The 12085-nt window shown below is 40.9% G+C and overlaps 1 protein-coding gene across 2 annotated transcripts in view; it reads right to left on the reverse strand.

The window, feature by feature from the left end:
• FIGN (fidgetin, microtubule severing factor) overlaps nucleotides 1-12085 on the reverse strand; it is a 128507-nt gene that overhangs the window by 75553 nt on the left and 40869 nt on the right. Inside the window, exon 3 of one of the 2 annotated variants that reach the window (XM_035132646.2) lies at nucleotides 2475-2528. The exons of the other annotated variant lie outside the window; for it this stretch is intronic. Coding sequence (XP_034988537.2) covers nucleotides 2475-2528 — 54 coding nt within the window. The remainder of the gene's footprint in view (nucleotides 1-2474; nucleotides 2529-12085) is intronic. 2 annotated transcript variants of the gene reach the window in all.

Below are 12085 nucleotides of genomic sequence, written 5' to 3' on the forward strand. Positions count from 1 at the left end.
TCAGATCTAAAATGTGTTTGTCAGAACATATTAAAATTGCAATGTAGATAGGGCATTTAGTATTTAACATAATGCTAGTCAAGATGGACTTTAGCATTCACAATATCACACACTGAGTGCAATTAATCTGAGGTGCGGCAGGGATAGGAACTATTACCAACCCTTCTGCCCGTCTTCACAGTCACTATTACAGAATATGCACAAACCTTCCCCTAAAAAAACAAGACCAAGAGGGTGGAAAAATCCACTGCTTTTTAGCCACACAAGATTGATCAGAGATTGATACACTGTAAATTATAAAATGTATCTCATATTTGTTACCTTCATACATACAATGTTATATTGCAGTAACTTTCAAAGTAAATTATGTTCATTACCTAGTTTCTTTACCAGCCTTAAATTTCCAATCCAGGTGGGATGGGGTTAACAAAACAATGTTATACCCCAGGGAAAAAAGAAGCACTAGCTCATCCTCCACTTGCACCATTCCTGGAACTTCCCACAGTACTGTACTGCATTTTCTCTGCTTTGGAAATGCAATGCTGCCCTGGGCTCTTTTTGCAGGAAAGGCAGGATGTAATAATCAATAATAAATAAACGTGGAACGGCCATAGATCACTAGTGAAGTGCATATTTTGCATACAGAAGTTCCCATGTTCAATCTCTGGCATCTCCTGGTAGGCTGGGGAAGACATGCAACTCTGGAGTGCTGCCAACAGACACCACAGGCCACACTGAGTTAAATGGATCTGACTCACTATAAAGCAGTTTCCCATGTTACTAATATGGGTCTCTGGCTGAGATTTTGATTTTGTTCATATCTACTGGCTATATAGAAAGGTATTTTATTTCCATGGAGCATTAGGAGTGATTTTCCTCTATCTATTATAGTATCATTACGCTGATCACCACCTCACCATAGAGGAGAAATCCTGTTGACTTTCTTTTCCCAAGATCATACACATCAATTTCCCCTATTTCCGCTCAAGTTGATGGGAGTGGTGAAATTAACTGAACCTTATCAAAATTAACTTCATGGCCTAGTCAATCTCAGGAAACTTTTAAAAGTATGTCAGATGGTGCGGCTGTGCAAAGAGGGGAGTGGGGTTTTTTTAATGAATATTTCAAACTTTTAAAATCAAAGCAAACAGCAACACAAAAAGAAGAAAAGCTGGCAGTATGACACAGCAGGATTGCTTGCGCATGCATTGCAGTTATTTCCTGTAGTAAATAACAAAACTTGCATGTGAAAAAACAGATATCACAGATTTATCACTCAATATTGAGCTTTCATTTGACCCAGCAGCAACTGAAATGTCCTCAACGGATAAAGTTCATATATTTGTTTCAGAATGATCAAATAGAATGATCATGACTGCTAAACAAGTTTTAAATTCATTTTTATTTTATTATGTTTTCTTATTCACCAACAGCCAGTGCAAAATGGCAAGGAGGCATAGAAGACTGAATATCACATTACAACCACTAGTACACAGCCTTGCACAGCCTTGGGGAATGAATTTGCTTTTAATTTGTAGAGGCATGCTCTAAGGGTTGTTCAAGTATTATCAATGTTTAACATTCATCCTGAAGAGCTAGTTCTGGAAAACTCAAAAGCTTGCTGGCTTGTAACTGTTTAACGGGTCCCAATAAAGCATAGCTGCCAAGTCTCCCGCTGAAAAATGCGGGATCAGCAGTGGCGCGGCATCGGAAGTCGCTTCTATGCATGTCCGGACATGCGTAGAAGCAACTTCTGGTGCCGGCGCTGCCCAATTTCTGGTGCCCAGACATGGGCAGAGCGTTACCTGAAATGGAGCCTCCCTGGCAGATAGGAAATCCGGGGTATTTCCGGGATTTTTTTCTATTCGGGATTACAGCGGGAAACGGATTAAAATCTGGGGGTTTCCTGTGAAAAACGGGAGACTTGGCAGCTATGAAATTAAGGTGTTACCTTTCTATAGATTTTGGATTTTATCTAAACTTCTTGCATGAAAAAAGTAGATGCCTTTCCGGCAATTATATTTATATTTTGTCACACTATTTATTTATGACCCCCACCAGATGAAAATAACAATTTCCCCTTCCTTAACCTAACAACATCAACCCAAATTCGTCCCAAGGCACCAAACTTTCCATGTTCTAAACATTAATTCCTAACCCAATGTACTGTCTTGCCTCTCAGAGAGAAAACTCAGACCTCAAATTCCCCATATTATTTCTCTACCTCTCACAAGGGAGGTACACATACCCACACCCTCAACATATACACACAGGTCATGACATTTCCCCAGTTCATATTCTATTATTTCACTTCCCACTACTCCACTCTGACAATCTTTCCACATCAAAGGACCAAACATATAAAATGCAGACTGTGTTCTAGAAGTCTATAATATGCATAGAAGTTCTACATAAATGAGCACAATCCAGCCAAAGTTAACAGTGATTGCAATGGGAGAGATATAAGTATGTACCTCTTTCGCTGCCCCATAACCCGCTCTGTAAGAGATAGATTTCTTCCAGAGTTGCTGAAAGGACAAGAGCACTGGTCAAATTTACAGAAAATTGACTTCCTATTTGCAAATAACAATGACAAGATCATTCAAAAACTGGCAGTGTTCACAGTGGCTTTGGCCGAAGCTAAACAAATGTATATAGATCCCCATGTCTTTTATCTGCAGTACTGTACAAGCAATTTTTAGTATTTGTGCAGGTCAATGAACTCGTGAAAGAATTCCATGGTGTTTATTTCAGTCATGTTTTCACGTTCTTTCCAACCATATCCTTCATTTAATTCCTGAAGTTGGTTTTATGTTTTGTAAAAAATTACCTGGGTCCAAATTTGTCTTGCATGGTTACCAATACCCTGCTCAAAAACCCCACAACTTGATAACATATTGCATAATATTTGTAACAGCTCATAATAGGACAAATAAATATTTATTATTCACTTTTCCACTGAAATCAGTGAAACCAAGTGTTTAGCTGTGGCTGGATATGCTCAATACATATAATTATTCGTATAAAATATTAGCACAGTACAACTGGAAAACCAAACAGCATATAAGAGACAACACTATAAACATAATATTTTGGGCTGCTTTGATTGGAAGATATAAATAAAAAAGCCAAAAAAAATTTGGGGGGGGGAATTACGTTGCGAATATGCAGAGCTAAAAAGGAATAAAAATGTTACCAGCCAATTCATAACTAGTATCCTAACTCATTACCTTTTAGGTTAATCATTTTTATGCACCTAAAGCCAAAACCCAACTTTCTGCAGAAGGCCTACCCTCCTCTTCATGCCAGAAGAAACCTGCAAACAGGGTTTTCAAATAGCACAATGTGAAGGAGAAAAAAGTTCAGTGAAGCAACAGTGTCATGACACTTAGAATATGGTGAAAACAGCTTCCAAGAATTCTACTGTCTAATGGCCTTTGATGTTTACTGTACACCTCACAGCTTCATTACAATACTTAGCAAGCATCTGCCAAGATTGTAGGACTGAAAGAAAAGGGATAAAAATCCACCTTTGCCTCAAAATGGGGGCGGGGGGAGATCAGATATGCCCATTCTTTTGTCAGAAAGACAAAAGTTGTTGATAAGGACAAAATGAAGTTCTAGAAACATAGTTATAATTAAAACTATTACTAATCCCCAGGGGAAAAAATCCTGGCAAATCCAAAAGCAAATGGAGGCATGACAAATATATACGGTACACACATGCAGTACATACAAATGTATCATATGCACACACAATGGTAAAATGTTTTAGACAAATGTGAAACCTCACTTCCAAGATTTGGACTCTCATCATATTTGCTGTCATCTAGTGTGTAACACAACATAAAGAGTAACCAGAAGATTTACAATCCAAAGATGAAGATTTTACTTTGCCATGGTGAATTCACTTCATAAAACAGAGAGAGAACCCTTCAGGAGAAAATGTTGGCAGACCTCTTGGGAGTAACAGGGCACATTAATTTATATGACATGCTGCCCTGTTTCTCTTATAGAGGCCCACAGGAGGAGTTTGCTACCCTGAGCTTTTACTTAGGTCCCTAATGAAAATAAAAATGTTTTCAGCCCGTTTGTTGGGCACTTTAAACAATCATGCATGCCTTTTTCCACCCCTGCAATTTTTAAAAAAACACAAATATTACCTCTATGTATGCATGTATGTATGACTAATACGATTCAAAATTTATAAGATGCAATTGAAACACAAGTGACACACACTGTATGCAATGCACACCCTAAAGCACACAAAAGTCAAGAATCACACTGCTGCTATTGCAACCTTTTGTACAAACAATATTATTATGTGTTCTATTTAGTGCATTTTTCAATGCAAAAAGTGAATAATAATAATAATAATAATAATAATAATAATTTATTTGTACCCCGCCCATCTGGCTGGGTTTCCCCAGCCACTCTGGGCAGCTTCCAACGAAGATTAAAAATACATTAAAATGTCACACTGGGCCGAGGCCATTTAGGGCTTTAAAGGTCAGCACCAACACTTTGAATTGTGCTCGGAAACATACTGGGAGACAATGTAGATTTTTCAGGACTGGTGTTATATGGTCTCGGTGGCCGCTCCCAGTCACCAGTATAGCTGCCGCATTCTGGATTAGTTGTAGTTTCCGGGTCACCTTCAAAGGTAGCCCCACGTAGAGGGCACTGCAGTAGTCCAAGCGGGGAGAATGTTTCATGGGAACAAAACCCCTTAAGTCCCTACTGGTCTTTCCATGGATTGGATTGCTTCTGCTGTGTGTGCTTTTCTGCAGCCCCAACAAACTGCTGCTACATAGCCATTTTTAGGGCTTCTTTCTAGCCAGCCAAATCAGGAGTCACTCAGGGCAAACAAAAGTATGTCTTCACTGTCCTTACTCTGAAGGGGTTGGTGAGAAAGTAACTATAATTTGGATCGGAGAGCCAAAGTAAAGGAGAGACTATGATTTGTATCAGAGATTCTGTGAGCAGAACTCTGTTCATGGGCTGCACCTACTTGCAGAAAGGATATTTTCAGATCCCCATTCACTGCCCCAAAAAATCTCAAGAGCTGTCTGACCCCCCTCACTTAGAGTTAAGTAACATGAGAGGGGAGTCAGGATCAGGGTTGTAGCCTGCGTAGGCTAAAAAATAGCATTTATGCAGTGGTGCACTGTTTCTTACATGAGATTATGTAATCCATAATGATTTAAAGATCTAACGTCCTTCAGGCACTGCCACCTACCCAATGTGTGGCCCCTGAAGTGGTCAGTTCTGTATCTGGCTGTTGGTCAATTGAAAGAAAGTTGTTGTTAACATTTAAACACCACAGAATCAGATGGCTTAAAACAAGGTAAAAAACATGTCATTTTGGCAAAACAGTCAAGGCAGCAAAAAAGCTTGAATTGTGCCAGGAAAGGCCAATTGTCAAAAAATCGGCTAAATGTCCTTCTGTTTCAGACAATAGCTTATAAAGAAATTAAGAGTCAGTTAAACTAATTCACTTTAGAGGAGCTTGCCATCATAAGGCTGACAGAATTCCAGTAGTTCAATAGTGAGACACAGAAACTGTCGATGGTCCCTCAAGCAATTAATTTTCTCCCAGCTCTTCACAACTGCATTTCAAGAAGTATTTGCAGGATCCTACCCACACTTACCAGGAAATGCCCAAACTAAACAGTGCTGCCACATCCTAAGCCTTATCAGAAAGTTGAAAATAGTGACCAAGAGAGAAAACACTAAACGATATTTTAATTACGTGCTTCATAATAACTAAAGAAAACATAAAACTGAAACTAATCACACTTGTTACCTAACTCAGTTTTAAACTTCTATAGGTGCAGAGTGAAATATTTAGTTCATTATCTCTATACAATGCATCTTAGAAATAGCTGCTCACATAAAACAAAAGTCTAGGGTCCAATTCTTACATGCAAACAGTGACATGGAGGCTGTTCAAAACACACAAGTTTATATAGTCTGCCCATGGGCGTAGCAAGAGAGGGGTGGGGGGTCAGGCCGCCCCTAGCTCCAGTCTGGCGGGGCAGTGCGGGGGCAGTGTGCAGGGGCAGTGCCATTGGCCCCTGGCCCGCCCCTCACCTCCTCCGGCTGAGCGCACCGCTGCACTCGCAGCTGCCAGCCCAGCGTGCTGGCCTCGCCTCACCGCTGGCCCCTGGCCCGCCCCTTGCCTCCTCCGGCCGAGCGCACCGCCCACTGCCCTTGCAGCGCCGCCAGCCCCTCGCCTCCTCCGGCTCAGCGCGCTGGCTGCCATGGACAGACTGCGCATGTGCAGACATGCGTAGTCTGCCCCGGCGCATGCATTGTGACATCACAACGCATGCGTCAGGCTGCGTCATGACGTCATGACGCACGCGCCAGGGTGGACTGCGCATGTGCCGCCCCGGGCAGTCAAGCCGGACCGTTCGCCACTGAGTCTGCCAGATGGGTCAAACAAAAATAAGACCATATGGGAAACTGATATACAGTGGTCCCTCGACTTACGAAGTACTCGACTTATGAAATTTCGAGTTACGAATGAAAAAAAAATTGCCACATGCTTGCGCTTTTTCCGACATCCTAAAGGAAAACTGTTGCAGTTCAGATGGGGTTTTCTCGACTTACGAATTTTAGATGCGGTTTACTCGACTAACGAATTTTTTCGTTTCCATTGCATTCCTATGGGAAACCGCTTTTTTTTACTTACAAATTTTTCGACCTACGGATGTGCATTCGGAACGGATTTAATTCGTAAATCGAGGGAATACGGTACACATTTAAACAAACAATGTCCTTAACTCATGGTTTGTAGCCTGACTTGAAGTGGGTTGCAAACGGAAGTTAGGGATAGGGTGCTGGTCATAGGCACAAACAATCAATGAGGTAGTAGTAGTAGCAGTAGTAGTAGTAGAATGTGTGTAGAATAAAAGCTCCCCCCACTTGAAAATAGCTTCCAGACAGTCTTGGAGATGCTACAGACATTTCTTTAAGACAAGGTCCTTTTAATAAAATGAACTGGGAAGCTCTTCTGGGCATGAGTAGGAACTCTCATACCCGTAAAGCAAATGTTATCAGGACATTAGTATTTAGGATCAGGGTATTAATCCTTTGATTTAGCTACAAAACAGATCTTACTGAAATAACTTGTGAATATGTTCCTATGTGCTTGGTCATCCCATATGTTAGGGGGAAGGGGGGGGACAAATAAGGATAATGCAAATTTGCAATGCACAAAGTGTACAGTGTACGGTGTTTACATAGGATAAGAATTATCTGGCCAGATCTACTACCATGCAGCGGATTTTACGTTCTTTGGGGGATTCTAGGTGTGTTTTTCAAAAGGCCATTCATGAAACTATATTAGAGGTGTCTGGCTTCTATTAATGTTATGTCCTTTGACATCCAGTCAGAGAAAGATAAAAGATGGCATTAACTTCTCACAGTGGAGTGAAATGAACATGTTAAAAGAAATGAGCAAATACTAAATAGATGTGCAATGCAAGGTGACCCAGTCGACTTTAACAGAGTACCAAAATATAATCAAATAAAACCTATGATCTTTAGACTGGAAAAATGGTGAGCCAGGAAGGCAAACACAATTTTTAAATCTGCAAAGACCAACTGAAATAAATCATGCATAAATTGTAACATGCAGCTGAGTCCGCTGCAACCACTTGATCCTTCCAAGGGCATCAATATTGAAAGGGTGAGCTTGAGTCAGGGTGAGCTCAGCTTTCCTTGGAACATCATCCCTCCTGCTACTCACTCTCTCCAGATTATACAAACCACAGAAGCATCAATGCAAACAATCTATTATATACAAAGTGAAACTGCACTCTATTTCCCCCTATCACTCTCTGTCTAGTAAGCCAAACAGCTAGCTGTTTTGTTGAAGATAGCCACCAGCAAACCTGTTTGAAACTGGGAATGGGCCTTCTTCTGCCCAAAAGCACCATTCTTAGATTCACCTACTTTTTAAGCTTATTTTAAATTTATCCTTTGCTTTTCTATTAAGATAATAACCCACATGGCTTAAAAAATAAATACAGCAAAGTATGTCAATAAAATGTTCCTATTCAATTGAAAGGAAAACACAACATCAATTAAAACAAGAGAGGCAGCCACACTAAAACTTCAAAAGAAACATCAGTTCTGAAGGCTAGCCCTACCATTGTGCAGAACAAGGTGGCTACCTGGAGTCAGGGTACAGTGGAGAGGGCAGAGATGTGTATGCTGTGCCACCTACCCTTTGTCCCCTAAGTAAGTCTGTTGATCTCGGATGCAGTGAAAGATACTGTCCTGTCACCAGTGTTGAATTAACTGTGACACATGTGTTGGTAACCTCACATTTGGACTATTGTAATGTGTTCTGTGTGGGGCTATTCTCTTGCAGTTAGTGCAGAACACTGCAGCCCAGGTGGTACACATGACCAGGAGGTACATAACACTGCAACCTTTATCAGGTACATATCACACTAATGCAGGGGTGGGTGGGTTGTGTCCTGCTCTGGCTGCCTATTAGCCACCAAACCAATTGTAAGGTACTGCTACTTCCATTCAAAGCCCTCAATAATTCTGAACCTGAAAAACCATATTCCCCTCCACTGCCCAGTAAGTTTTGCCACAACCTGATTAGGTTGTGGTAACATGGAGGTTGGCTTTTTCACTAGTGGTATCCGTGTTTTGGAATGCCCTCCTTGCTAAAATACGAGAAGCTCCATCAGTACTGACATCCCACCAGCTCTTAAAGACACAAGAGTACTCATAAAGTACTCCTCTCCACCTGTACATCAAGCAAAAATATCAGCTCAAGTAATAGCCCCAAACTATGGAACTGCTGCTTCAGAGGTAGTTCAACCCTATCCAGAACAGATTGGATACATTTCCAAATCTCCAGAACAGCTGATCAACTACCTTGTCTGACCAGCTTTAGGATTTGTTCACTCTCACCCACTCCATCTACACTGGAAAATTTCCATGTGATAGTAAGCATTCCTGACAACTACCAGCAGACTTTGGATGCAATGGCAAATATTCATATAGTAGTAATCTGCTCTAGATATTAACAGCCTCAGTGTGACAAATATGGGAGATATCCAATGCCCTCGTTTCATTACCACAAGGATTTCAATTTGTGCAACAGAACTCTTCCTTCCTCTCTCCAAATCTATTTTGGAAGGCTGGGTGAACCCCCAGAACAGATTTAAAGGGGGATTTAAAGGGAGGATAGAGGAGAGGAGAGGACAGGGAAAGTTCCATTGAACAGGCATGGCTGGGAAAGATTGATAAATAGTCTGACTTTGTATAAGGCAGCTTCCTATGTTCCTAAATACTATCCCAACACAAACTTGACAGCCATGTGCAATCAAAAGTTCCTAGAATGCTCATCATTTGCCTGCTGCCATGGGGGGGGGGGGGTTTAAGAATAAATGGGAAAGTGTTTGTGTAAAAGACTTTGAAGGCATGGGGTGCTTGAAGAGCTCAGCTAAAGAGAATAAAATACATAGTATGTTGAAACTACATTCCAAAGATATCTAAAGATTGCATTCAGGCTTCAAGTACTTCTTAACCTTTCCTACCAGATTCATGTCACCAAGAATATAACTTAATAGACTGAGAAGTTATATCTAAAAGGGAAAACTGCATCTTTACATAATAGGATGGTAATAAAATCCCATAGCAATTATCCCATTGTTATGCTCAAAATAGGTACACTCTTTCATGCCTTAATTTTATGTTTTGCTTTGCCCTGTGCTAAAAGCACTAACATAATTATGCCCTCCAAGGTCCCTGCAAAATCTGCTCAGAGTGATTATTTGACTCTCTTTTTATTTGTAGAAAGTAGCTAATATTGTTTCAGGCTTTTTATCAAAATAAATGCATGATTGGCTTTAACCATTTTTTTCCGTATAATTGTTTAAAAAACGAGTTTGCTAATAGATGGAAGAGAAGAAGGTTAAATACTTTAATTTCCAACTTGCACACGCATGCATTGTAAAGAGTTTCTCATTTTGTGTAATTTAGGCACACCCACAGGATATAAATGATAATGTAAAAAAAAAACCTCACCAAAAAGGGGACGTGATGGTGTATATTACATGTGAATATTATTTCTGATTAATAATGATGATTCAAATATATTAGTTCCCATTTAGAAGATACAATTGCAAGCTATTTTTATTTTTATGCTTATGTAAAATAGTTTTTCCAGTTTAAAATTTATCTTCACTGTAAACCTAGAGCCTAAATCATCATTCAACTGTTGCAATATCATTCCAATAGATAGTGTTGTTTTGTATATTAGTAATTAAGGTAAAAAAAAAGGTAAAGGGGCCCCTGACCATCAGGTCCAGTCGTGTCCGACTCTGGGGTTGCGGCGCTCATCTCGCTCTATAGGCCGAGGGAGCCGGTGTTTGTCCGCAGACAGCTTCCGGGTCATGTGGCTAGCATGACAAAGCTGCTTCTGGCGAACCAGAGCAGCGCACGGAAACGCCGTTTACCTTCCCGCCGGAGCAGTCCCTATTTATCTACTTGCACTTTGACGTGCTTTCGAACTGCTAGGTGGGCAGGAGCTGGGACCGAGCAACGGGAGCTCACCCCGTTGCAGGGATTCGAACCGCCAACCTTCTGATCAGCAAGCCCTAGACTCTGTGGTTTAACCCACAGCGCCACCTGGATGTGCTTAATTAGTAATTAAGCACATTCTATTTGATCATTCAAAACGTTTGAAATCTATTTATAATTCCCATTTATAAACCATGCCCAGGCAGTCACTATAATTCACTTCGCAGATTTCAAAATATGGCCAGAGAAACTAAAGTTTCCAAATATGGACTTGGAACCTTCCTACATATCTCTCTATGAATCCTTACATTAAGTCTGGTACTTACGTGAACACCACTAGTTCATATTTCTCACTTAAAGCAGAGTCAGCCTTTCTGGCTTACTTTGTAGTTTCTCCGCCTAAATGGAGTGGCGACCAAGCATCAAAAGCAATGGGCAAAGGGATGGTTGCAATGCCAAGCACTCAGTATTACATGATCCTTCTCTTGGACCAGCACTTCATTAAATTGCCCCCTCCCCTATTGGCAATGTCCAGACCAGATCAGCCTTAAACATAAATATAGGTACTTTAGTCCATTGACTTCAATTTGTACAGAGTAAAGCAAAACAACATAACACTACTATCATAAATATGAAAATGATGGGGTGTTAATGTCTTACAGAAAAATCACAATGAAAATCTGTTATACTTGTAAATCAAAAACGCATGTTCCTAGTTCCATTTGCTTGGCTTACAGCTGCCTTGTAAAATGCTTCCGACAGATGTCAGATGGCATTGCCAGATGTCTATTTCTTCACATCTCAAAGCAATGCATATTAGTCAATGAAATGTTACTTCTCACACTTATCTGTGCATTCAGTAAAACTCACATATGTTTGTATAGGCTATGGGAGAACTGTAATGCAGGGCTGTATAATCTAAATGACCTCAAGGGCCATTCCACTTTTTGAAGGGCTAGGGACTGCAACCATAATTTTGTCACCAAAATTGTCAGTTCCACCTCAGATTAATGCACATTAATCTCTTTATCACTTTAATTTGTCCTCAGCTACTTTGGCATGTGAATTTGTCCAGTGCATAATGCACCATCAAGCACCAGTTCTATAGGAAATTATTTTCTGTTTTGGAATGCTAACTGAGCATGTGCAGGTCTGCAGGGTTCCTGTGAAGTTTTAGTGTTTTAAAGAGTTTTCAAAAAGGGATAGCAGCTGGGAATTGTAGTTTCCAGAGCTCTGTGTGCCTGAGATGACGTTATGAGCATGTGCATGGCACCCTGAAACATGTTGTTACCTAAGCATCTGAGAACTTTACCAAGTACAGTGATACCTCTGGTCACGGACAGGATCCATTCTGGAGCTCTGGTCGGATCCCGAGCTTTCCGCAACTGGAGGTGCCTGTTCAGCACACGTGTGCGGCACGAGAGAGCACTTCTGCGCGCACGACGAAATAGAGCACTTCTGCGCATGCGCGCGAGCGAAACCCAGAACTATACTTCCGGGTTTCCCGCGTGCGTATCCTGAAGGATACATA

Source organism: Zootoca vivipara, chromosome 1 (assembly GCF_963506605.1).
Source record: "Zootoca vivipara chromosome 1, rZooViv1.1, whole genome shotgun sequence".
NCBI classification, from domain to species: Eukaryota; Metazoa; Chordata; class Lepidosauria; order Squamata; family Lacertidae; genus Zootoca; species Zootoca vivipara.